Genomic DNA, 27,710 nt, shown 5'->3' on the forward strand with positions numbered 1-27,710 from the left:
GATGGTGTTGGTAGTGGTGGTGATGATGGTGGTGGTGATGATGTGTGTGAGGCAGGGAGACAGAGTGAAAGGAGTGGGTTAGGAAGACTGTGAAAGGGACTGTTAGAATTGTTGCATGATGATTTGTATTTATACTCTGTGTGCATCCCTGATGGCACCCTATTCCCATAGGACTCTGGTCAAAAGTAGGACACTGTATAGGGAATAGGGTGCCATTTGGGTTGCAAACTCTGTGTGATCAGACTCACTGCTTTGCTTTGTGTGTTGCTGGTTAGCCTGATCTCCATAGGAGCTGGGAGTCACTAGGAGGGGGTCAGGCTGCACTAGGAGGGGGTCAGGCTGCACTAGGAGGGGTTCAGGCTGCGCTAGGAGGGGGTCAGGCTGCACTAGGAGGGGGTCAGGCTGCACTAGGAGGAGGTCAGACTGCGCTAGGAGGCGGTCAGGCTGCGCTAGGAGGGGTCAGGCTGCGCTAGGAGGAGGTCAGGCTGCGCTAGGAGGGGTCAGGCTGCGCTAGGAGGGGGTCAGGCTGCGCTAGGGGTCAGGCTGCGCTAGGAGGGGGTCAGGCTGCGCTAGGAGGGGGTCAGGCTGCTGCTGAGGCACACAGACCGGTAGAGGAGAGGGGCTGGGATTGCTGAACACTGCAGTCTGGAGCTGGGGGAGGCGCTGATAGGCAGAGGGGAGGGGCTTCTGAACACTGCAGTCTGGAGCTGGGGGAGGCGCTGACAGGCAGAGGGGAGGGGCTTCTGAACACTGCAGTATGGAGCTGGGGGAGGTGCTGACAGGCAGAGGGGAGGGGCTTCTGAACACTGCAGTCTGGAGCTGGGGGGAGGTGCTGACAGGCAGAGGGGAGGGGCTTCTGAACACTGCAGCCTGGGTTTGAGGGACGGCACTTCCAGACCCAGATCCAGACCCAGCCAGTCCCAGGGAGGTGGCCCCACTTGGTGGGGAAGATAAACTGTCTTGTTGTGGTGTGGACCCTAAGCCCTGCCTAGTAAAGGGTGTGCTCACTAAGCCCTGCCCATTCCGGAGTGTTCTCACTAAGCCCTGCCCATTCGGGGGGGTGCTCATTAAGCCCTGCCCATTCGGGGGTGTGGTCCATAAGCCCTGCCCATTCGGGGGTGTGGTCCATAAGCCCTGCCCAGCCGGGGGTGTGGTCCCTAAACCCTGCTCAGATGGAGATTGGCATAGCAGGGTAGGAGAGTGGCATAGCAGGGTAGGAGAGTGGCATAGCAGGGTAGGAGAGTGGCATAGCAGAGTAGTCTCCTTTGTCTCTGGGTGTAGTGAAGCTGGATAGGCCACCAACACACAAGGGCTGAGGGGCATCGCAGACTGGGCTCCTGCATGTCCTAGAACTGCTGGCTGGATGGGTGGAGGGGCCTCCTCCATCTCACTGGCCACAGTGGAGACAGTGTGATCCTCCACTGACACAGTCCCAGCCAGGACCTCAGGTGATGGGGAGGGATTGGGAGGGGTAAGTGCTTGCTATGGTAGAAATTGTGGTGTGACGAAGGAAAACAATAAGGTTATGTTATGTAAATCAAGACAATATCTTCAACATTTAATTCAATAAAGTTTTAGAGCGGCAATCAGCAGTTTAAAACCCTACCCTGTTTTCGGGTAAAAAGCTGAGGGACGGGGCCACTCAAATTCATAGAGCTATGGATGCCAGGACTGATCATCCATGATATCAACATTATAGTTTTGTTTTGAGGCCATACATTGTTTGTTTACGTGTACACTGCCATTCAAAAGTTTGGGGTCACTTAGAAATATTTGTATTTTTGAAAGAAAAGCACATTTTTTTGTCCATTTTAAAATAACATCAAATTGATCAGAAATACAGTGTAGACATTGTTAATGTTGTAAATGACTGTTGTAGCTGGAAACGGCAGGCGTACAGAGGCCCATTATCAGCAACCATCACTCCTGTGATCCAATGGCAGCTAATCCTAGTTTATTATCAGCAACCATCACTCCTGTGATCCAATTGCAGCTAATCCTAGTTTATTATCAGCAACCATCACTCCTGTGATCCAATGGCAGCTAATCCAAGTTGATCATTTTAAAAGACTAATTGATCATTAGAAAACCCTTTTGAAATTATGTTAGCACAGCAGAAACTGTTGCCCTGATTAAAGAAGCAATAAAACTGGCCTTCTTTAAACTAGTTGAGTATCTGGAGCATCAGCATTTGTGGGTTCGATTACAGGCTCAAAATGGCCAGAAACAAAGGACTTTCTTCTGAAACTCGTCAATCTATTCCTGTTCTGAGAAATGAAAGCCATTCCATGCGAGAAATTGCCAAGAAACTGAAGATCTCGTACAACGCGATGTACTACTTGCAGCTTCATTAAATACTACCCATTTGTGGGTTCGAACCCACAAATGCTGATGCTCCAGATACTCAACTAGTCTAAAGAAGGCCAGTTATATTGCTTCTTCAGTCAGAACAGTTTTCAGCTGTGCTAACATAATTTCAAAAGGGTTTTAAAATGATCAACTTGGATTAGCTAACGCAACGTGCCATTGGATCACAGGAGTGATGGTTGCTGATAATGGGCCTCTGTACACCTATGTAGATATTCCATTTTGAAAGAATCTACCATTTCCAGCTACAATAGTCATTTACAACATTAAAAATGTCTATACTGTATTTCTGATCAATTTGATGTTGTTATTTTAATGGACAAAAACATTTTTTGCTTTTCTTTCAAAAAGGACATTTCTAAGTGACCCCAAACTTTTGAACGGTAGTGTACATTATTTACAAACAGTAAAACAAGCTTATATTTTAAGCTTCTCGTAGGGTATGGCAGTTGAACTAAGCTCATGAGGCATTTATACGTTAAATTCTTCAAGAATCAATGGGTACATACAATGGCAAGATAAAGTATGTGAACCCTTGGATTTAATAACTGGTCGACCCTCCTTTGGCAGCAATGACCGCAACCAAATGTTTTCTGTAGTTGCGGATCAGACCTGCACAACGGTCAGGAGGAATTTTGGACCATTCCGCTTTACAAAACTGTTTCAGTTCAGCAATATTCTTGGGATTTCTGGTGTGAACTGCTCTCTTGAGGTCATGCTACAGCATCTCAATCGGGTTGAGGTCAGGACTCTGACTGGGCCACTCCAGAAGGCGTATATTCCTCTGTTGAAGCCATTCTGTTGTTGATTTACTTCTGTGTTTTGGGTTGTTGTTGTTGCATCACCCAACTTCTGTTGAGCTTCCATTGGCGGACAGATAGCCTTACATTCTCCTGCAAAATGTCTTGATAAACATGGGAATTCATTTTTTCGTCGATGATAGCAAGCTGTCCAGGCCCTGAGGCAGCAAAGCAGCCCCAAACCATGATGCTCCCTCCACCGTACTTTACAGTTGGGATGAGGTTTTGATGTTGGTGTGTTGTCTTTTTTTCTCCACACATGGTGTTGTGTGTTCCTTCCAAACAACTCGACTGTAGTTTCATCTGCCCACAGAATATTTTGCCAGTAGCGCTGTGGAACATCCAGGTGCACTTTTGCAAACTTCAGATGTGCAGCAATGTTTTTTTAGGACAGCAGTGGCTTCTTCCATCATGTCCTCCCATGAACACCATTCTTGTTTAGTGTTTTACGTATCGTAGACTCGGCAACAGAGATGTTAGCATGTTCCAGAGATTTATGTAAGTCTTTAGCTGACACTCTGGGATTCTTCTTAACCTCATTGAGCATTCTGCGCTGTGCTCTTGCAGACATCTTTGCAGGACGGCCACTCCTAGGGAGAGTAGCAACAGTGCTGAACTTTCTCCATTTATAGACAATTTGTCTTACCGTGGACTGATGAACATCATGGCTTTTAGAGATACTTTTGTAACCCTTTCCAGCTTTATGCAAGTCAACAATTCTTAATCTTAGGTCTTCTGAGATCTCTTTTGTTCGAAGCATGGTTCACATCAGGCAATGCTTCTGGTGAATAACAAACTCAAATGTTGTGAGTGTTTTTTAAAGGACAAGGCAGCTCTAACCAACATCTCCAATCTCGTCTCATTGATTGGACTCCAGGTTAGCTGACTCCTGACTCCAATTAGCTTTTGGAGAAGTCATTAGCTTAGGGGTTCACATACTTTTTCCAACCTACACTGTGAATGTCTAAATTATGTATTTAATATAGACAATAAAAATACAATAATTTGTGTGTTATTAGTTTAAGCACACTATGTTTGTCTGTTGTTGTGACTTAGATGAAGATCAGATCAAATTTGATGACCATTTTATGCCAAAAAAAATCCAGGTAATTCCAAAGGGTTCACATACTTTTTCTTGCCACTGTATAATTAATTTATACCTCAACAAATAGATGGAGCAACTGCTGATTGCCCCTGTAAGTCAACAAAAAGTCACAACAGAGAGCATAAAGGCTAGTTGACCTGTTGTAGATGATGGATGAAGGCCTGGGTGGGGCTGTGAACCTTCTCCACCCCTGGTTTTGTCCCTGTCTCCGTCTGGTCCCGCAAGTGTTTGGGTAACGTCCCAACTGGGTCCAGCAGGTGTTTGGGTAACGTCCCAACTGGGTCCAGCAGGTGTTTGGGTAACGTCCCAGCTGGGTCCAGCAGGTGTTTGGGTAACGTCCCAGCTGGGTCCAGCAGGTGTTTGGGTAACGTCCCAACTGGGTCCAGCAGGTGTTTGGGTAACGACCCAACTGGGTCCAGCAGGTGTTTGGGTAACGACCCAACTGGGTCCAGCAGGTGTTTGGGTAACGACCCAACTGGGTCCAGCAGGTGTTTGGGTAACGACCCAACTGGGTCCAGCAGGTGTTTGGGTAACGACCCAACTGGGTCCAGCAGGTGTTTGGGTAACGACCCAACTGGGTCCAGCAGGTGTTTGGGTAACGACCCAACTGGGTCCAGCAGGTGTTTGGGTAACGACCCAACTGGGTCCAGCAGGTGTTTGGGTAACGACCCAACTGGGTCCAGCAGGTGTTTGTGTAACGTCCCAACTGGGTCCAGCAGGTGTTTGGGTAACGTCCCAACTGGGTCTAGCAGGTATTTGGGTAGCATACCAGGTGGGTCCAAGGCCTGTGGGGCCTCCAGCGGGGTCTGTAGGAGGGTCATTACAGAGGGAGAAGTGGACTGGAGACTGGCGGTGGAGGGTTGGAGACTGGCGGTGGAGGGTTGGAGAGAGGCATGCTGCTGGAAAAGGTGCCTTGTCGACTGAGGGGAACAACAAACTGATTAGAGAATGTTCTGGTGTACATTTGTTTTGCTAGTTTACTAGATCCACCTAGCATTTGACTTAGGAGGATATATCAATTAACCAATCAATTAACTGAGCACCAATCAATTAACAAATCAAGTAATCAACCAGCCAACCAACCAACCAATTAATTAATCAAGTGTTGACTTCTCACCTGAGGCAGGTGTGGGGACGCCGCTTGCTCCCTCCTCTCCTCATGGCCAGCTCTGTCAGGCAGCAACACTACAGATGCCTGCTGAACACTGATCTGTCCATCTGTAACACCCCCTAGGGGTCTGGAGGTCTGGGGGGTGAAGGGCAGGCCCTGTACTACAGCAGGAGGGGTGGTGTTGAGGATGGAAATCGAGGTCATGTGACTGTCTGGGTGGGTTGAGGTGAGCTGCATCCCAGAGCTGTTGAGGAAGACAGAGTGAAAGGGTGTAGTAGTAGTGTAGTTAAAGGGTGTAGTACTAGTAGTAGTGTAGTTAACGGCTGTAGTAGTAGTGTAGTTAAAGGGTGTAGTAGCAGTGTAGTTAATGGGTGTAGTAGTAGTGTAGTTAAATGGTGTAGTAGTAGACTTGTTAAAGGGTGTAGTAGTGATGTTAAAGGGTGTAGTAGTAGTGATGTTAAAGGGTGTAGTAGTAGTGATGTTAAAGGGTGTAGTAGTAGTGTAGTTAAAGGGTGTAGTAGTAGTGTAGTTAAAGGGTGTAGTAGTAGTGTAGTTAAAGGGTGTAGTAGTAGTGTAGTTAAAGGGTGTAGTAGTAGTGTAGTTAAAGGGTGTAGTAGTAGTGTTGTTAAATGGTGTAGAAGTAGAGTTGTTAAAGGGTGTAGTAGTAGTGCTGTTAAAGAGTGTAGTTAAAGGGTGTAGTAGTAGTGTAGTTAAAGGGTGTAGTAGTAGAGTTGTTAAAGGGTGTAGTAGTAGAGTTGTTAAAGGGTGTAGTAGTAGTGTAGTTAAAGGGTGTAGTAGTAGTGCTGTTAAAGGGTGTAGTAGTAGTGTGGTTAAAGGGTGTAGTAGTAGTGCTGTTAAAGGGTGTAGTAGTAGTGCGGTTAAAGGGTGTAGTAGTAGTGTGGTTAAAGGGTGTAGTAGTAGTGTAGTTAAAGGGTGTAGTAGTAGTGTAGTTAAAGGGTGAAGTAGTAGTGTAGTTAAAGGGTGTAGTAGTAGTGTAGTTAAATGGTGTCATTGTAGTGTAGTTAAAGGGTATAGTTGTAGTGTAGTTAAAGGGTGTAGTAGTAGTGTTGTTAAAGGGTGTAGTAGTAGTGTTGTTAAATGGTGTAGAAGTAGTGTAGTTAAAGGGTGTAGCCGTAGTGTAGTTAAAGGGTGTAGTTAAAAGGTGTAGTACTAGTGTTGTTAACGGGTGTAGTAATAGTGTTAAAGGTTGTAGTAGTAGTAGTGTAGTTAAAGGGTGTAATAGTGTGTAGTTAAAGGGTGGATTAGTGAGTTGTTAAAGGGTGTAGTAGTGGTGATGTTAAAGGGTGTAGTAGTGGTGATGTTAAAGGGTGTAGTAGTAGTGTTGTTAAAGGGTGTAGTAGTAGTGCTGTTAAAGGGTGTAGCAGTAGTGCTGTTAAAGGGTGTAGTAGTAGTGGTGTAGTTAAAGGGTGTAGTAGTGGTGTTGTGAAAGGGTGTAGTAGTAGTGTTGTTAAAGGGTGTAGTAGTAGTGTTGTTAAAGGATGTAGTAGTAGTGTTGTTAAAGGGTGTAGTAGTAGTGTTGTTACAGGGTGTAGTAGTAGTGTTGTTAAAGGGTGTAGTAGTAGTGTTGTTAAAGGGTGTAGTAGTAGTGTAGTTAAAGGGTGTCATTGTAGTGTAGTTAAAGGGTGTAGTAGGTTTCAGAACTAGCGGACAGGCTGGCACAGTTCCCCTAGTCGCGCGGCGCAGCTATTCCTGCCTCCCGACAGGGGGAGGTAGGTAGCCTAGTGGTTAGAGGGGGAGGTAGGTAGCCTAGTGGTTAGAAGGGGGAGGTAGGTAGCCTAGTGGTTAGAAGGGGGAGGTAGGTAGCCTAGTGGTTAGAGGGGGTAGGTAGCCTAGTGGTTAGAGGGGTAGTAGGTAGCCTAGCGGTTAGAGGGGGAGGTAGGTAGCCTAGCGGTTAGAAGGGGAGTCAGGTAGCCTAGCGGTTAGAAGGGGAGTCAGGTAGCCTAGCGGTTAGAGGGGGAGTCAGGTAGCCTAGCGGTTAGAGGGGGAGTCAGGTAGCCTAGCGGTTAGAGGGGGAGGCAGGTAGCCTAGCGGTTAGAGGGGGTAGTAGGTAGCCTAGCGGTTAGAGGGGGAGGTAGGTAGCCTAGCGGTTAGAAGGGGGAGGCAGGTAGCCTAGCGGTTAGAGGGGGAGTCAGGTAGCCTAGCGGTTAGAGGGGGAGTCAGGTAGCCTAGCGGTTAGAGGGGGAGTCAGGTAGCCTAGCGGTTAGAGGGGGAGGCAGGTAGCCTAGTTGTTAGAAGGGGAGGCAGGTAGCCTAGTGGTTAGAGGGGGAAGGTAGGTAACCTAGTGGTTAGAGGGGGGAGGCAGATAACCTAGTGGTTAGAGCGTTGGACTAGTAACCGAAAGGTTACTGGATTGAATCCCCGAGCTGACAAGGTAAAAATCTGTCGTTCTGCCCCCTGAACAAGGCAGTTAACCCACTGTTCCTAGACCAGTTAACCCACTGTTCCTAGACCAGTTAACCCACTGTTCCTAGACCAGTTAACCCACTGTTCCTAGACCAGTTAACCCACTGTTCCTAGGCCAGTTAACCCACTGTTCCTAGGCCAGTTAACCCACTGTTCCTAGGCCAGTTAACCCACTGTTCCTAGGCCAGTTAACCCACTGTTCCTAGGCCAGTTAACCCACTGTTCCTAGGCCAGTTAACCCACTGTTCCTAGGCCAGTTAACCCACTGTTCCTAGGCCAGTTAACCCACTGTTCCTAGGCCAGTTAACCCACTGTTCCTAGGCCAGTTAACCCACTGTTCCTAGGCCAGTTAACCCACTGTTCCTAGGCCAGTTAACCCACTGTTCCTAGGCCAGTTAACCCACTGTTCCTAGACCAGTTAACCCACTGTTCCTAGACCAGTTAACCCACTGTTCCTAGACCAGTTAACCCACTGTTCCTAGACCAGTTAACCCACTGTTCCTAGACCAGTTAACCCACTGTTCCTAGGCCAGTTAACCCACTGTTCCTAGGCCAGTTAACCCACTGTTCCTAGGCCAGTTAACCCACTGTTCCTAGGCCAGTTAACCCACTGTTCCTAGGCCAGTTAACCCACTGTTCCTAGGCCAGTTAACCCACTGTTCCTAGTCCAGTTAACCCACTGTTCCTAGTCCAGTTAACCCACTGTTCCTAGGCCAGTTAACCCACTGTTCCTAGGCCAGTTAACCCACTGTTCCTAGGCCAGTTAACCCACTGTTCCTAGACCAGTTAACCCACTGTTCCTAGACCAGTTAACCCACTGTTCCTAGACCAGTTAACCCACTGTTCCTAGACCAGTTAACCCACTGTTCCTAGACCAGTTAACCCACTGTTCCTAGACCAGTTAACCCACTGTTCCTAGACCAGTTAACCCACTGTTCCTAGACCAGTTAACCCACTGTTCCTAGACCAGTTAACCCACTGTTCCTAGACCAGTTAACCCACTGTTCCTAGGCCAGTTAACCCACTGTTCCTAGACCAGTTAACCCACTGTTCCTAGGCCAGTTAACCCACTGTTCCTAGGCCAGTTAACCCACTGTTCCTAGGCCAGTTAACCCACTGTTCCTAGGCCAGTTAACACACTGTTCCTAGACGAGTTAACCCACTGTTCCTAGACGAGTTAACCCACTGTTCCTAGACCAGTTAACCCACTGTTCCTAGACCAGTTAACCCACTGTTCCTAGACCAGTTAACCCACTGTTCCTAGGACGTCGTTGTAAATAAGAATTTGTTCAAAACTAAACATTTTAGGGGGTGCGCTCGCTCTACCACTAAGGGACAGTTTAGTTGGCGCAATTAAGACAGTCTCGTGCTACAATTGTTTATTTTGATAGCGTGAATCGTTCCTGTTCACACCGAGGTGAAGAGTGGAATAATTGAAGGAATGAATCCGAGACTCCTATCACCTGTGGACGGCGGGGGGGTTCCAGCCAGGCACAGATTTAATTGGCCTTGTCAGGCTTCGTGAGAGTACGATCCCCATAGTATTGGCCTTGTCAGGTGTCGTGAGTACGATCCCCATAGTATTGGCCTTGTCAGGCGTCGTGAGAGTACGATCCCCATAGTATTGGCCTTGTCAGGCGTCGTGAGTACGATCTCCACAGTATTGGCCTTGTCAGGCATCGTGAGAGTACGATCCCCATAGTATTGGCCTTGTCAGGCGTCGTGAGAGTACGATCCCCATAGTATTGGCCTTGTCAGGCGGCGTGAGTACGATCCCCATAGTATTGGCCTCGTCAGGCGGCGTGAGTACGATCCCCATAGTATTGGCCTCGTCAGGCGGCGTGAGTACGATCCCCATAGTATTGGCCTCGTCAGGCGGCGTGAGTACGATCCCCATAGTATTGGCCTCGTCAGGCGGCGTGAGTACGATCCCCATAGTATTGGCCTCGTCAGGCGGCGTGAGTACGATCCCCATAGTATTGGCCTCGTCAGGCGGCGTGAGTACAATCCCCATAGTAATGGCCTCGTCAGGCGTCGTGAGTACAATCCCCATAGTATTGGCCTTGTCAGGCGTCGTGAGTACGATCCCCATAGTATTGGCCTTGTCAGGCGTCGTGAGTACGATCCCCATAGTATTGGCCTTGTCAGGCGTCGTGAGAGTACGATCCCCATAGTATTGGCCTTGTCAGGCGTCGTGAGTACGATCCCCATAGTATTGGCCTTGTCAGGCGTCGTGAGTACGATCCCCATAGTATTGGCCTTGTCAGGCGTCGTGAGTACGATCCCCATAGTATTGGCCTTGTCAGGCGTCGTGAGTACGATCCCCATAGTGGCCTTTGGCCTACGTCCCCATAGTATTGGCCTCGTCAGGCGGCGATACGACCCCCATAGTAATGGCCTCGTCAGGCGTCGTGAGTACAATCCCCATAGTATTGGCCTTGTCAGGCGTCGTGAGTACGATCCCCATAGTATTGGCCTTGTCAGGCGTCGTGAGTACGATCCCCATAGTATTGGCCTTGTCAGGCGTCGTGAGTACGATCCCCATAGTATTGGCCTTGTCAGGCGTCGTGAGTACGATCCCCATAGTATTGGCCTTGTCAGGCGTCGTGAGTACGATCCCCATAGTATTGGCCTTGTCAGGCGTCGTGAGTACGATCCCCATAGTATTGGCCTTGTCAGGCGTCGTGAGTACGATCCCCATAGTATTGGCCTTGTCAGGATCCCCATAGTATTGGCCTTGTCAGGTGTGAGTACGATCCCCATAGTATTGGCCTTGTCAGGCGTCGTGAGAGTACGATCCCCATAGTATTGGCCTTGTCAGGCGTCGTGAGAGTACGATCCCCATAGTATTGGCCTTGTCAGGCGTCGTGAGTACGATCCCAATAGTATTGGCCTTGTCAGGCGTCGTGAGTACGATCCCCATAGTATTGGCCTTGTCAGGCGCCGTGAGTACGATCCCCATAGTATTGGCCTTGTCAGGCGTCGTGAGTACGATCCCCATAGTATTGGCCTTGTCAGGCGTCGTGAGTACGATCCCCATAGTATTGGCCTTGTCAGGCGTCGTGAGTACGATCCCCATAGTATTGGCCTTGTCAGGCGTCGTGAGAGTACGATCCCCATAGTATTGGCCTTGTCAGGCGTCGTGAGTACGATCCCCATAGTATTGGCCTTGTCAGGCGTCGTGAGAGTACGATCCCCATAGTATTGGCCTTGTCAGGCGTCGTGAGTACGATCCCCATAGTATTGGCCTTGTCAGGCGTCGTGAGAGTACGATCCCCATAGTATTGGCCTTGTCAGGCGTCGTGAGTACGATCCCCATAGTATTGGCCTTGTCAGGCGTCGTGAGAGTACGATCCCCATAGTATTGGCCTTGTCAGGCGTCGTGAGTACGATCCCCATAGTATTGGCCTTGTCAGGCGTCGTGAGTACGATCCCCATAGTATTGGCCTTGTCAGGCGTTGTGAGTACGATCCCCATAGTATTGGCCTTGTCAGGCGTCGTGAGAGTACGATCCCCATAGTATTGGCCTTGTCAGGCGTCGTGAGAGTACGATCCCCATAGTATTGGCCTTGTCAGGCGTCGTGAGTACGATCCCCATAGTATTGGCCTTGTCAGGCGTCGTGAGTACGATCCCCATAGTATTGGCCTTGTCAGGCGTCGTGAGAGTACGATCCCCATAGTATGCTGTACAGAAATTGACTGACAGACAAAGGGAACTTGGAGTTTTTCCATTGAAGACATAAACATGGTCTTTGCCATGATGTTTTTACCGTATTACTTAAGGGCCTTGTTGTAAACATAGTGGATGATTTTAAATAAAAAATATATTTTTTAAATATATATATATATTATTTTTTTAACAGAGACAAGGTACGAATATTGCTGTCCATCAATGATTCCCACCAAAAATTACTGTGCTTTGAGCAATTTTGACAAAAACAATGGATATTTATATGTTGCCCTAAGAGTTGTGCATCGATGGTAGAATCTTATTCAGAATTATTCACAGCTGTAATGAGGTTCTTCCACCAAGTATGAACACACCCCTTTACTACTGTGCAAAGGGTGCGTAGACACTCACTAGGCCCTGCATGGAATAGGGAGCCAATTGGGACTCAGGCTCTATATCACACTCACTGCATCAGGGTGATGTGGCTCCCTAGAGCAGGGCTGTGGAGCAGGGTGGCATGCTGGCCTGGACCCCCCTGCCCCTGGGACCCCTGGGGATTGTAGGCACCCGCCAACTGGGCTGGCATCTGGAAGACAGTAGGCGACCCTGACTGTAGCTGCAGGGAGCCAGAGAGCAGGGTTCCCTGGCGGAGGGAGAGCTGGCCTGTTGAGGTGGTGCTGAAGACTGTGTGGGGGCTGAAGTTGAGCTGTCTGTGGTGAGGCACGGCCGTCAGGATCTGGGAGCCATCTACCAGGTGGTGGCCCATGGAGGGTGTCATACCCTGGGCAGACTGGACTGTTGCTCCCTGGTGGCCAGAGGTGAACAGGGGCCGCGCAGAACCGCCAGGAAGCTGGGACAGGGTGACAGGTGATTGGCTAGGGAGCTGGGACAGGGTGACAGGGGATTGGCCAGGGAGCTGGGACAGGGTGACAGGGGATTGGCCAGGGAGCTGGGACAGGGTGACAGGGGATTGGCCAGGGAGCTGGGACAGGGTGACAGGGGATTGGCCAGGCAGGAGGAACTGATTCTGGCCATGGAAGAGACCTTGAGGCTGGATCAGGAAGGAGCCTCCTCCCTGGTTGACCAGCTGCAGGCTGACGGGCTGGGGCTTGGTGAGGTGGGGGGCAGTGAGGTGTTGGGCAGGCTGGGGATGGGGCTTGGTGAGGTGTTGGGCAGGCTTGGGCTGGGGAAGTGGGGGGGACAGGAGGATGTTTGACGAGGGCGTCCCAGGGAGGAAGGTGAGACCTGGAGAGGGTTTCTGACCAGGCCCACTAGGGCCAGGAGGCTTAGGGCTGATCTGAACAAGTCGGGGTTGGATGCTGATAGGCAGCTTGGGCTGGATGGGCAGGGGTCCTCTCTGGAGAAAGATTCCGGGAGCTGCAGCCGCTCTGAGAGTTGGGGCCAGTAGGGGCGCCCTGTCAGGCTAGGAACTGCCTTTTGGATGAGGGAAAAGGAGGTGTTGGAGGCCTGTGCAGGGGTCAGGGAGAAGGAAGTCTCTGGCGGGGGTGCGGGGAAGATGTTCCCAGGGAGGAGGCCCATCAGCTGGGGAGCAGCAGGCTTCAGGGAGGGGCAGCCTGGTCCCACGGCCAGCAGGGATGGTTGGGGAGGCTCCACCGCAGCCTGGGTGTCCCTGTGTTGCAGGGTGGGGGGGCCAGGGTGGGGGTGAGGGAAGGCTAGGGTTTTGGAGAGGAACGGCACGGCAGCAGGAGGGAGGAGGAGTGGGGGGCCAGGTGTGTAGAGAGACAGGGTGTGGCCCTCCCCAGGCCCTGTTTGGACGAGCCCTGCCTCCTGAGCCATAGTGTGCTCTGTGATGTCAGCCTCCTGAAGACTCTGCTGGAGAATGTCACAGGGCGGTACTTCCTCTTCCTCCTGCACTTCCTCTCCCTCCCCTCTTCTCTCCCCCCCTCCCTCGGGGGACCCCCCCAGTAGAGCCTCTTCCAGGAAGGACAGGTCAACGCATTCTGCAGGGGGGGTAATGTCATCTGCCAACAGAGACATTGGGCTCTGAGGGAGGGAGATAAAAGAGTAGGATAACATCAGAATGATCCTAGAGTAGGATAACATCAGAATGATCCTAGAGTAGGAGGACATCAGAATGATCCTAGAGTAGGAGAACATCAGAATGTTCCAAGAGTAGGAGAACATCAGAATGATCCTAGAGTAGGAGAACATCAGAATGATCCTAGAGTAGGAGAACATCAGAATGATCCTAGAGTAGGAGAACATCAGAATGATCCTAGAGTAGGAGAACATCAGAATGATCCTAGAGTAGGAGAACATCAGAATGATCCTAGAGTAGGAGAACATCAGAATGATCCTAGAGTAGGAGAACATCAGAATGATCCTAGAGTAGGAGAACATCAGAATGATCCTAGAGTAGGAGAACATCAGAATGATCCTAGAGTAGGAGAACATCAGAATGTTCCTAGAGTAGGAGAACATCAGAATGTTCCTAGAGTAGGAGAACATCAGAATGTTCCTAGAGTAGGAGTCAATCAGAATGTTCCTAGAGTAGGAGTCAATCAGAATGATCCTAGAGTAGGAGAACATCAGAATGATCCTAGAGTAGGAGAACATCAGAATGATCCTAGAGTAGGAGAACATCAGAATGTTCCTAGAGTTACAGTGTGAGGGATAAATAATGAGCAACAGCTAGTCCTTGATTTGAACTCTTAGAAAAAAGGGTTTTGGTACCAGGTAGAACCCTTTCGGGCTCCATGTAGAACCCTCTGTGGAAAGGGTTCTACCTGGAACATTTACAGTTAACATTTTAGTAATTGATTTAATTCAGCAGACAGATTTTTCACCTACAGCTTGAGGATTCGAACCTGCTACCTTTCGTTTACTGGCCAATGCTCTTAAACACTAGGCAACTTGCCGCCCGAAAGGGTTCTTGCTGGAACCAAAAAGGATTCTTCAAAAGGTTCTCCTATAGGTTCTCCTATGGGTTCTCCTATGGGGACAGCCAAAGGACCCTTTTATGTTCTAGATAGCATATTTTGTTTTGTAGGTGTGGGTTTGTCTGTGCATACAGAGGCTGACTCAGCAGGATGTCAGTGAAGAGTGAGGGAGAGAGGAAGGAAGGGATGGAGGGAGAGAGGGAGGCAGACTCACCAGGGGGTCAGTGAGGAAGGAGGGAGGGATGGGGAAGAGAGGGATGTGAAAAGGGAGGGAGAGGGCGGTGGAGAAAGGGAGGGAGAGAGGGATGGAGACTCACCGCAGGCTCAGTGAAGAGGGAGAGATAGAAAGATGGAGAGAGAGGGAAGGATACTCACCGGGGTGTCAGTGAAGAGGGAGGAGGGCTCTCCAGAGGAACAGGTAATGAGCAGGTCATCATTCTGCAGCTGGTGAAACAGAGAGACAATACCATGATCATACTGAGAGACGTTCACAATATAATATATCATATCAATATCATATTCACAAGGTTTACAATACTATTATACTGATGACAGACAGTTATGACCATAGAGATGGCATACAGTTATGACCATAGTGATGACAGACAGTTATGGCCATAGAGATGAAAGACAGTTATGACTATAGAGATGACAGTTACGGCCATAGTGATGACAGACAGTTAGACAGTTATGACCATAGAGATGACAGACAGTTATGACCATAGAGATGACAGACAGTTATGACCATAGAGATGACAGACAGTTATGACCATAGAGATGACAGACAGTTATGACCATAGAGATGACAGACAGTTATGACCATAGAGATGACAGACAGTTATGACCATAGAGATGACAGACAGTTATGACCATAAAGATGACAGACAGTTAGTTATGACCATAGTGATGACAGACAGTTATGACCATAAAGATGACAGACAGTTAGTTATGACCATAGTGATGACAGACAGTTATGACCATAAAGATGACAGACAGTTAGACAGTTATGACCATAGTGATGACAGACAGTTATGACCATAGAGATGACAGACAGTTATGACCATAGAGATGAGACAGTTATGACCATAAAGATGACAGACAGTTATGACCATAGTGATGACAGACAGTTATGGCCATAAAGATGACAGACAGTTAGTTATGACCATAAAGATGACAGACAGTTATGACCATAGTGATGACAGACAGTTATGACCATAAAGATGACAGACAGTTAGTTATGACCATAGTGATGACAGACAGTTATGACCATAAAGATGACAGTTAGACAGTTATGACCATAGTGATGACAGACAGCTATGACCATAAAGATGACAGACATCTAGACAGTTATGACCATAGTGATGACAGATAGACAGTTATGACCATAGAGATGACAGACAGGTATGACCATAGAGATGACAGACAGTTATGACCATAAAGATGACAGACAGGTATGACCATAGTGATGACAGACAGCTATGACCATAGAGATGACAGACAGTTATGACCATAAAGATGACAGACAGTTATGACCATAAAGATGACAGACAGTTATGACCATAAAGATGACAGACAGTTATGACCATAAAGATGACAGACAGTTACAACCATAAAGATGACAGACAGTTGTGACCATAAAGATGACAGACAGTTATGACCATAGTGATGACAGACAGTTACGACCATAGAGATGACAGACAGTTATGACCATAAAGATGACAGACAGTTACAACCATAAAGATGACAGACAGTTGTGACCATAAAGATGACAGACAGTTATGACCATAGTGATGACAGACAGTTATGACCATAAAAAGATGACAGACATGTAGACAGTTATGACCAAAGAGATGACAGACAGTTATGACCATAGAGATGACAGACAGTTATGACCATAGTGATGACAGACAGTTAGACAGTTATGCCCATAGTGATGACAGACAGTTAGACAGTTATGCCCATAGAGATGACAGACAGTTATGCCCATAAAGATGACAGACAGTTATGACCATAAAGATGACAGACAGTTATGACCATAGTGATGAGACAGTTATGACCATAAAAAGATGACAGACATCTAGACAGTTATGACCAAAGAGATGACAGACAGTTATGACCATAGAGATGACAGACAGCTATGACCATAGAGATAACAGACAGTTAGACAGTTATGCCCATAGAGATGACAGACAGTTATGCCCATAGAGATGATAGACAGTTATGACCATAGAGATGACAGACAGTTAGACATTTATTACTGTAGAGATGACAGATAGTTCTGGCCATAGAGATGACAGACAGTTATGACCATAGCGATGACAGACAGAAAGTTATGACCATAGTGATGACAGACAGACAGTTATGACCATAGTGATGACAGACAGTTATGACCATAAAGATGACAGACAGTTATGACCATAGCGATGACAGACAGCTATGACCATAACGATGACAGACATCTAGACAGTTATGACCAAAGAGATGACAGACAGTTATGACCATAGAGATGACAGACTTATGACCATAGAGATGACAGACAGCTATGACCATAGAGATGACCATTCTGACCATAGACAGTTAGACATTTATTACTGTAGAGATGACAGACAGTTATGACCATAGCGATGACAGACAGTTAGACAGTTATGACCATAGTGATGACATACGGTTAGACAGTTATGACCATAGAGATGGCAGACAGTTATGATCATAGTGATGACAGACAGTAATGACCATAGAGATGACAGACAGTTATGACCATAGTGATGACAGACAGTTAGACAGTTATGACCATAGTGATGACAGACAGTAATGACCATAGAGATGACAGACAGTAATGACCATAGAGATGACAGACAGTTATGACCATAGTGATGACAGACAGTCAGACAGTTATGATCATAGTGATGACAGACAGTAATGACCATAGAGATGACAGACAGTTATGACCATAGTGATGACAGACAGTTAGACAGTTATTACCATAGTGATGTCATACGGTTAGACAGTTATGACCATTGAGATGACAAACAGTTATGACCATAGTGATGACAGACAGTTATGACCAGAGAGATGACAGACAGCTATGACCATAGAGATGACCATTCTGACCATAGACAGTTAGACATCTATTACTGTAGAGATGACAGACAGACATTTATTACTGTAGAGATGAGACAGTTATGACCATAGCGATGACAGACAGACAGTTATGACCATAAAGATGACAGACAGTTAGACAGGTATGACCATAGTGATGACATACGGTTAGACAGTTATGACCATAAAGATGACAGACAGTTATGACCATAGAGATGACAGACAGTTATGACCATAGTGATGACAGACAGTTAGACAGTTATGACCAGAGATGACAGTTATGACCATAGAGATGACAGACAGTTATGACCATAGTGATGACAGACAGTTAGACAGTTATGACCATAGAGATGACAGACAGTTATGACCATAGAGATGACACAGTAAGACAGTTATGACCATAGTGATGACAGACAGTAATGACCAGAGATGACAGACAGTAATGACCATAGAGATGACAGACAGTTATGATCATAGTGATGACAGACAGCTAGACAGTTATGACCATAAAGATGACACAGTTAGACAGTTATGACCATAGAGATGAGACAGTTATGACCATAGAGATGACAGACAGTTATGACCATAGAGATGATAGACCGACAGTTATGACCATAGAGATGACAGACAGTTATGATCATAGTGATGACAGACAGTTATGACCATAGAGATGACAGACAGACAGCTCTGACCATAGAGATGAGACAGTTATGACCATAGAGATGACAGACAGACAGCTCTGACCATAGAGATGAGACAGTTATGACCATAGAGATGACAGACAGTTATGATCATAGTGATGACAGAAGGTTATGACCATAGTGATGACAGACAGACAGTTCTGACCATAAAAGATCCTACTGAGCTAGTATTCTGATTGCTATTTTCTCTGGTTCTCTGTGACAACAACAGTTGTCTTTTCATCGTTCGTGTCACCATAAATAACACCTACAGCTATTTATTAATCAATAATACATTTGGCATTGTCTCTCTGAGATACATGTTCTGATTAACGCTGGATAAGATAAATCATTACCTCGTTTGTTCCATGAAGGAAGTTATTTAAGGCTTGGGGATCACTGAAGGAGAAATAGAACAGGGTTAAATATAGCTCTTAGAACAGGACTGGCTGATTTTAAACAAGTTATCTCAGACCAATATCATACAGTGCCTTGCGAAAGTATTCGGCCCCCTTGAACTTTGCGACCTTTTGCCACATTTCAGGCTTCAAACATAAAGATATAAAACTGTATTTTTTTGTGAAGAATCAACAACAAGTGGGACACAATCATGAAGTGGAACGACATTTATTGGATATTTCAAACTTTTTTAACAAATCAAAAACTGAAAAATTGGGTGTGCAAAATTATTCAGCCCCCTTAAGTTAATACCTTTTAGCGCCACCTTTTGCTGCGATTACAGCTGTAAGTCGCTTGGGGTATGTCTCTATCAGTTTTGCACATCGAGAGACCCATTCCCCATTCCTCCTTGCAAAACAGCTCGAGCTCAGTGAGGTTGGATGGAGAGCATTTGTGAACAGCAGTTTTCAGTTCTTTCCACTGATTCTCGATTGGATTCAGGTCTGGACTTTGACTTGGCCATTCTAACACCTGGATATGTTTATTTTTGAACCATTCCATTGTAGATTTTGCTTTATGTTTTGGATCATTGTCTTGTTGGAAGACAAATCTCTGTCCCAGTCTCAGGTCTTTTGCAGACTCCATCAGGTTTTCTTCCAGAATGGTCCTGTATTTGGCTCCATCCATCTTCCCATCAATTTTAACCATCTTCCCTGTCCCTGCTGAAGAAAAGCAGGCCCAAACCATGATGCTGCCACCACCATGTTTGACAGTGGGGTTGGTGTGTTCAGGGTGATGAGCTGTGTTGCTTTTACGCCAAACATAACGTTTTGCATTGTTGCCAAAAAGTTACATTTTGGTTTTATCTGACCAGAGCACCTTCTTCCACATGTTTGGTGTGTCTCCCAGGTGGCTTGTGGCAAACTTTAAACAACACTTTCTATGGATATCTTTAAGAAATGGCTTTCTTCTTGCCACTCTTCCATAAAGGCCAGATTTGTGCAATATACGACTGATTGTTGTCCCATGGACAGAGTCTCCCACCTCAGCTGTAGATCTCTGCAGTTCATCCAGAGTGATCATGGGCCTCTTGGCTGCATCTCTGATCAGTCTTCTCCTTGTATGAGCTGAAAGTTTAGAGGGACGGCCAGGTCTTGGTAGATTTGCAGTGGTCTGATACTCCTTCCATTTCAATATTATCGCTTGCACAGTGCTCCTTGGGATGTTTAAAGCTTGGGAAATCTTTTTGTATCCAAATCCGGCTTTAAACTTCTTCACAACAGTATCTCGGACCTGCCTGGTGTGTTCCTTGTTCTTCATGATGCTCTCTGCGCTTTTAACGGACCTCTGAGACTATCAGAGTGCAGGTGCATTTATACGGAGACTTGATTACACACAGGTGGATTGTATTTATCATCATTAGTCATTTAGGTCAACATTGGATCATTCAGAGATCCTCACTGAACTTCTGGAGAGAGTTTGCTGCACTGAAAGTAAAGGGGCTGAATAATTTTGCACGCCCAATTTTTCAGTTTTTGATTTGTTAAAAAAGTTTGAAAATTCCAATAAATGTCGTTCCACTTCATGATTGTGTCCCACTTGTTGTTGATTCTTCACAAAATAATACAGTTTTATATCTTTATGTTTGAAGCCTGAAATGTGGCAAAAGGTCGCAAAGTTCAAGGGGGCCGAATACTTTCGCAAGGCACTGTATGTCATTTCTATATTGCTTTTTGCAGAAAGATCCTGTCAGCAGCGCTCACCACAAAACATCAAGCAGACAGGTTCCGTCTTCATTCTCCATGTCAACTGATGGAGAGGAGGAGGAGGAGGACGAGAAAGTCACATCACATAGTTCTCTCTCTCGTTGTAGATGCATCTTCAGCACCTGGTGACATTGAGATGTTTTGAAGTAGCCACAGCATCGGAGCACACCTCATCATTCGGTAGAAAAAAATAATACTTCGAAAGTGGTTGCTGAGAAAACTTTATTCAATATCAAGAGATAGATTTTATTGCACATTATGGAAGGGGGAGGGGCAGGCTGGGTAGTTACTACAATGGATAATGTGATAGTGACAGGCACGTCACCTGCAGGAACATCCGTGGTGGCTTTGACGGAAGCAGGTAAATAGGCTGAAGGGAAAAACAGCTAATATCTACGCAGACTCGAGGTATGCTTTCGGAGTTACCCAGGATTTTGAATAAATATGGGAAAACAGAGGATTCATGACATCACTGGGACCTCCTGTGAAGAATGGTACTAGAGGTGACGACTCTACTGAATGCTTTCCAGTTACCTGGGACAAGTTGCAATTTTTGAAAATGAAAGCACATGGGGAAAATCTTTACAGATGAGAGTAAAGGTGATGACCTGGCTGACAGAGCTGCCAAGGTGGCTGCCAAGAGAACACCTCTGTCACCTAAACTGGTTAGGAGATGCACCTTGGATACATTGCAACACATTAGAGACATGTAAAGCTTTCAAGGCACAAGGCGAGACCCAAATGCAGACACAGGAGGCAGATGTTTGGAGTCTTACATTGTTTATTAATCCAAAAGCGCAGACACGAGAACGGTCGTGGACAGACTAAAATGTCAAAACCAGATCAGAGTCCAGGAGGTACAGAGTGGCAGACAGGCTCGTGGTCAAGGCAGGCAGAATGGTCAGGCAGGCAGGTCCAGAAAACATGCAAGGGTCAAAACCGGGAGGACTAGAAAAAGGAGAATGCGAAAAATCAGGAGAACGGGAAAAACCGCTGGTTGACTTGGATACATACAAGACGGACTGGCACAGAGAGATAGGAAACACAGGGATAAATACACTGGCACAGAAAGACAGGAAACACAGGGATAAATACACTGGCACAGAGAGACAGGAAACACAGGGATAAATACACTGGCACAGAGAGATAGGAAACAGGGATAAATACACTGGCACAGAGAGACAGGAAACACAGGGATAAATACACTGGCACAGAGAGACAGGAAACACAGGAATAAATACACTGGCACAGAGAGACAGGAAACACAGGGATAAATACACTGGCACAGAGAGACAGGAAACACAGGGATAAATACACTGGCACAGAGAGATAGGAAACAGGGATAAATACACTGGCACAGAGAGACAGGAAACACAGGGATAAATACACTGGCACAGAGAGACAGGAAACACAGGAATAAATACACTGGCACAGAGAGACAGGAAACACAGGGATAAATACACTGGCACAGAGAGACAGGAAACACAGGGATAAATACACTGGCACAGAGAGACAGGAAACACAGGGATAAATACACTGGTAGAGAGAGACAGGAAACACAGGGATAAATACACTGGGGAAAATAAGCAACACCTGGAGGGGGTGGACACAATCACAAGGACAGGTGAAACAGATCAGGGCGTGACAAAAACAGTGGACCAAAAGATGAAGTGTAGGAATGGATGACTGCAGGGACTCCATCAAGAAGGTGTGTGGAAATACAACCGGGAGATGTGTAGCGCCAAATGCACTCCTACCCTACTTGGTGACACAGATCCATTCTTTGGAACACATTGGTGTGGACAAGATAGTTTATCGTTTTTGTGGGCAAATGGTGGAATCCTGGTGTGTGGCAAGAGGCTGAAGCTGTTGTGGGGAATGGCAACATGTGTACGGAAAACAACACCAAGGGACAAGTGAAAGTACAGATGAGCCCCACCAGGACCCATCAGACATCTACAGCTTGATTACATCACGCTGCTCATATGTAGGACAGGAAGATGTGCTGGTCGTTTGTTGATCGTTTCTCACGATGGGTTGAAGCCTACCCTACTAAGTAAGGAACTGCACAACACACAGCTAAAATTCTGATTCCAGAAATCATTCCCAGATGGCGATTTCCGGAACAATTCGATTTCCGGAACAAGGCACTCATTACACAGGAAAAGTGTGTCAGGATGTAGCTCGTCTTCTGAACATAGACTGGCAACTACACTGCCCTTTACCATCCTCAACCGAGTGGACAGGTAGAACGCACAAATAGAGTACTGAAAGAGAGACTTTGAAAGATTCATCAAAGAAGGGATAGCGTGGTCAGATGCATTGCCTACAGTATTATGTAGTACACAGGCAAATCATAACAAACCAACAGGGTTGAGTCTGTTTGAGGTCGTCACAGGTCGACCCATGTTAGAGGCACGTTAGATTTGAGAAAAGCAGACATACATTTTATGAGTTACACAATGCTTAACCTGTTTGGGAAAGAGGGCAGTATTTTCACGTCCGGATGAAAATTTCATTTCGAGTTCATTGTGTTTTCAATTGGTTTTCAATGGGAATCTAGATGTCTGAGGCATCTGGTTGCCGTTCCTATGGCTTCCATTAGATGTCAACAGTCTTTCAAAATTGGTTGATGTTTTTCTTTTGAGTAATGAAGAAGTAGCCCTTTCCTTTCTGAGTGTCGAGCCAAGTGGACTGTTTTGTTTGGGGCGCGCGACCTGGAGCTCGCTCCACTTTCATTTTATCCGCTATTGAACACAGTATTTTCTGTCTTAAATTTTATTGATTATTTATGTTTTAAAATACCTAAAGTTGGATTAGGAAAGTTGCTTGAAATGTTTGGACCAAGTTTACAGGTAACTTATTAGATCATTTGTAGTCATGTTGGGCGAGTTGAAACCGGTGTTTTTCTGGATCAAACGCGCCAAATAAATGTATATTTTGGGGATATAATGACGGAATATATCGCACAAAAGAACCATTTGAGATGTTTATGGGACATATTGGAGTGCCAACAGAAGAAGATCTTCAAAGGTAAGGCATGAATTATATCGTTATTTCTGAGTTTTGTGTTGCGCCTGGCGGGTTGAAATATGATTGTCATGTGTTTGTTTGATGGGGTGCTGTCCTCAGATAATCGCATGGTCTGCTTTCGCCGTAAAGCCTTTTTGAAATCTGACACGGTGGCTGGATTAACAAGAAGTTAAGCTTAATTTTGATTTATTTATTATTTATTATTTCTGCAATTTCACTGGATGTTCCGCTAGGAACTGTTGAATATAACTTTCTAATGCAGTAGGAGAAACCAATGTTATAATGTCTAATAGGAGAAACCATGGTCAGACAAGTAAAAGAGGACGAGGGGAATAACTCCAGAGGGGGGGACATGACGTAGTACCAGGACCGTGGGTGATGGTTAAAAAATAAATAATGTAACAGAGACATTAGGGCCAAAATGGGAAAGTCCTTTATCAAGTTTTGCTCATAATGAGGTCAGCAGTGAAATTCCAGGGAAAATCACGATGGATACATGTCACTCATCGCAAGGTTGTCCATTTTGATGACAAAGCGGAGCCTGGAGAATAGAGAACTGATTGATTACCAATCGAGGGTCCATCTCGGGTGAAGAAGCATGGTAAAGATGATCAGAACCTGATAAGCTTCTATGTTGTATACCACAGTCGTCATATTAGGTTTATCTATACTCCTGGTCAAAAGTTTTAGAACACCTACTCATTCAAGGGGTTTCTTTATTTTTACTATTTTCTACATTGTAGAATAATAGTTAAGGCATCAACGCTATGAAATAACACATATGGAATCATGTAGCAACCAAGAAAGTGTTAAACAAATCTAAATATATTTTATATTTGAGATCCTTCATATAGCCACCCTTTGCCTTGATAACAGCTTTGCACACTCTTGGCATTCTCTCAACCAGCTTCACCTGGAATACTTTTCCAACAGTCCTGAAGGAGTTCCCACATATGCTGAGCACTTGTTGGCTGCTTTTACTTCACTCTGCTGTCCGACTCATCCCAAAACATCTCAATTTGGTTGAGGTCGGGGGAATGTGGAGGCCAGGTCCTCTGATGTAGCACTCAATCACTCTCCTTCTTGGTCAAATAGCCCTTACACAGCTTGGAGGAGTGTTGGGTCATTGTCATGTTGAAAAACAAATGATAGTCCCACTAAGCCCAAACCAGATGGGATGGCGCAACGTTGCAGAATGCTGTGGTAGCCATGCTGGTTAAGTGTGTCTTGATTTCTAAATAAATCACAGACAGTGTCATCAGCAAAGCAGCCCAACACCATCACACCTCTTCCTCCATGCTTCACGGTGGGAAATACACCATGCGGAGATCATTGGTTCACCCCCACCGCATCTCACAAAGACATGGCAGTTGGAACCAAAAATCTCCAATTTGGACTCAGACCAAAATGACAGATTTCCACCGGTCTAATGTCCACTGCTCGTGTTTCTGGGCGAAAGCAAGTCTCTTCTTCTTGTTGGTGTCCTTTAGTAGTGGTTTCTTTGCAGCAATTCGACAACAAAGGCCTGATTCACACAGTCTCCTCTGAACAGTTGATGTTGAGATGTGTCTCTTACTTGAACTCTGAAGCATTTATTTGGGCTGCAATGTCTGAGGCTGGTAACTCTAATGAACTTATCCTCTACAGCAGAGGTAACTCTGGGTCTTCCATTCCTGTGGCGGTCCTCATGAGAGCGAGTTTCATCATAGCGCTTGATGGTTTTGGCGACTGCACTTGAAGGATTTTTCAAAGTTCTTGAAATGTTCTGGATTGACTGACCTTCATGTCTTAAGGTAAGGATTCTCTTTGCTTATTTGAGCTGTTCTTGCCATAATATGGACTTGGCCTTTACCAAATAGGGCTATCTCCTCCCCCCCCCACCTTGTCACAACACAACTGATTGGCTCAAATGCATTAAGAGGAAATAAATTCCACAAATGAACTTTTAACAAGACACACCTGTTAATTGAAAAGCATTCCAGGTGACTACCTCATGAAGCTGGTTGAGAGAATGCCAAGAGTGTGCAAAGCTGTCATCAAGGCAAAGGGTGGCTACTTGAAGAATCACAAATATAAAATATATTTAGATTTGTTTAACACTTTTTTGGTTACTACATTATTCCACATGTGTTATTTCATAGTTTTGAAGTCTTCACTATTATTCTACAATGTAGAAAATAGTCAAAATAAAGAAAAACCCTGGAATGAGTAGGTGTGTCCAAACTTTTGACTGGTACTGTATATCTCTGGTGTGAAGGGCACCCCATACACTTCCTCCTTCAGTGGTTTAACAGTGTGAAACATACTATATATCTGGTGTGAAGGGCACGGATGGATTCAGACCTACTTCATATGCTGGAGGCCCCATACAGAGGTGTCACGCTGAGTTCTCCTGGGGGGCCTCATGGGAACCTCTGCCTTGGGTTTGAGGATTCAGAAGCTCCAGAGGCTCCAGGGGATTAGAGGCTGTCAGCAAAGCGGTGCCCAGTTGAGGAGGCAGGACTGTGGGGCAGGTCCTCAGTCTGACGGGGCATCACTGCATCTCACAACGGAGCGGACTAAGGCAGGTCCTAAGGGCACAACATGGCCACATTGAGGGGTTATTTAAGTTACTACTAAAGTCTTACAGCACCAGTCCTCTGCTTTAGACCCATGTCTGTTACCCACAACAGTCCGGGGTAGTCCTCTCAGGACATCTCTCGTAATGAATCTGTCATTTGGTTACTGTATCCTATAGAAATGACAGCAACCAACTATATTATGTGTGTCGCTTGGATTCTTATTTGCATCCAAAATATTTGTGTTTTTATTTTATTTAACTAGGCAAGTCAGTTAAGAACAAATTCTTATTTACAACGACGACCTAGCCTGGCCAAACCCCGGACGACTCAGGGCCAATTGTGCGCCGCCGTATGGGACTCCCAATTACGTCCGGTTTTGATACAGCCCGGAATCGAACCAGGGTCTGTAGTGACGCATCTAGCACTGAGATGCAGTGCCTTAGACCGCCGATCTACTCGGGAGCCCCGACACATTGCTGTGTCGTATGATGTATGTGCGATACAGTACAGCCCAGTACAACAGATGTGTAGGGTGATTGCAGACATGAATGGGTGTCCATTAGACCATATCAATAGCATGTAGAAACAGTAACCACACAATAACAGGCAATATCAATGGCATGTAGAAACCGTAACCACACAATAACAGGCAATATCAATGACATTCAACATCATCTTCTATGTTGTGGGAAATGGTTCATATGATTCTGTTTATATGCCATTTTCCTATGTTATGGGCTTTAAAATGTAGGTGAGAAAAATAGTATCCTATTTGAAAACAGATTATTCTGGGTGATTATGGTGGAGATGGGTACCCCCAAAACACCCCCCCCCCCTTTAAGCGAGCAGTCTTGAGAAGCGAGTGCGAATTAACCCATAACACATTGTAACAACATTAGGCTACTCGCTCCATTTCCTACCCCTCTCGCTCAATTTCCAGGGGAGGTCCCTTAAAATAGACCGACCTCCTCCACCGATCTGTCATATTTTTTTTTGTTTACAACCACAACACACACACACACACCCGCCGCGGTAAACGGTAAACGTTACCGCAGCGAGCATTGAATTAAAAACGACCGACCTCGAACCATCCCGCAGAATTTAAACGTTGATCTAAATAGAGATCTTAAATAATACAGTGGTGTTTTTGTCGTTATATTTTGCATAGGCTATACACTGTACATTTGGAGGTGAGAGTTGGATCTCACATCTAAAATAATGTACAGATAGTTGCTATGGATGGTGGTGATGCTTATTTCTTTCGAGAGGTGAGAGAGAGGAGGGGGGGGGGGACAGCGGAAAACAACAAAGGATGCTGTGTAAATATAGCTACAGACTCCTTCGTCCACAGTCTCCTTCTGCCATTAGAGAAAATTCCCGCAATTCAACTTAGAAAAAAAAAACTCACCCTTTTCTTCTTTTGTGGTTTTATTGTCCTGTCAGCAAGGCGGGCCTCTGCGCCATCGATTCTCTCTCAGTGGTCTTTTGAGATGCTAAGAGGAGGGGTGGGACTGGGGTGGGTGCGCGAAACAAGAGTGAGAGAGAGAGCCGACCAGAACACAAAAGGTAGAAAACAGTAGAAGGCAGCAATGTGGCCCAGCTGCCGCTACGTCCTTCAGTGGTGAAGAAGAGATGTGGCCCAGCTGCCGCTACGTCCTTCAGTGGTGAAGAAGAGATGGGAATGCTGCATGTTCTCTCTCTCTCTTGTGTGCTCCTGTCATCATGCGGACGTTCTACAAACGCTGCTTTAAATATCCCAGCTCTCTTGGATCATTTTCGGAGCTATTTCATTATG

At 46.1% G+C, this 27,710-nt stretch overlaps 2 protein-coding genes across 2 annotated transcripts; both read right to left on the bottom strand.

Annotated features, from left to right (window-relative positions):
• On the bottom strand, nt 1–12,503 carry LOC121846872 (proline-rich protein 36-like). Its single transcript, XM_042325092.1, has 4 exons — nt 11,945–12,503; nt 5,390–5,627; nt 4,410–5,192; nt 1–1,482 (listed from the first exon to the last, which is right to left on the bottom strand). The coding sequence occupies exons 1-4, from the start codon at nt 12,253–12,255 to the stop codon at nt 532–534; spliced, it is 2,283 nt and encodes a 760-aa protein (XP_042181026.1). The 5' UTR covers nt 12,256–12,503; the 3' UTR covers nt 1–531.
• LOC121846873 (BRD4-interacting chromatin-remodeling complex-associated protein-like) lies at nt 12,503–27,703 on the bottom strand. Its single transcript, XM_042325093.1, has 6 exons — nt 27,324–27,703; nt 25,702–25,924; nt 20,319–20,443; nt 18,513–18,555; nt 14,753–14,821; nt 12,503–13,481 (listed from the first exon to the last, which is right to left on the bottom strand). The coding sequence occupies exons 2-6, from the start codon at nt 25,720–25,722 to the stop codon at nt 12,534–12,536; spliced, it is 1,206 nt and encodes a 401-aa protein (XP_042181027.1). The 5' UTR covers nt 25,723–25,924; nt 27,324–27,703; the 3' UTR covers nt 12,503–12,533.
• Nucleotides 27,704–27,710: the final 7 nt, after the last annotated feature.

Source organism: Oncorhynchus tshawytscha, linkage group LG08, assembly GCF_018296145.1.
Source record: "Oncorhynchus tshawytscha isolate Ot180627B linkage group LG08, Otsh_v2.0, whole genome shotgun sequence".
In the NCBI taxonomy this organism is placed as follows: Eukaryota; Metazoa; Chordata; class Actinopteri; order Salmoniformes; family Salmonidae; genus Oncorhynchus; species Oncorhynchus tshawytscha.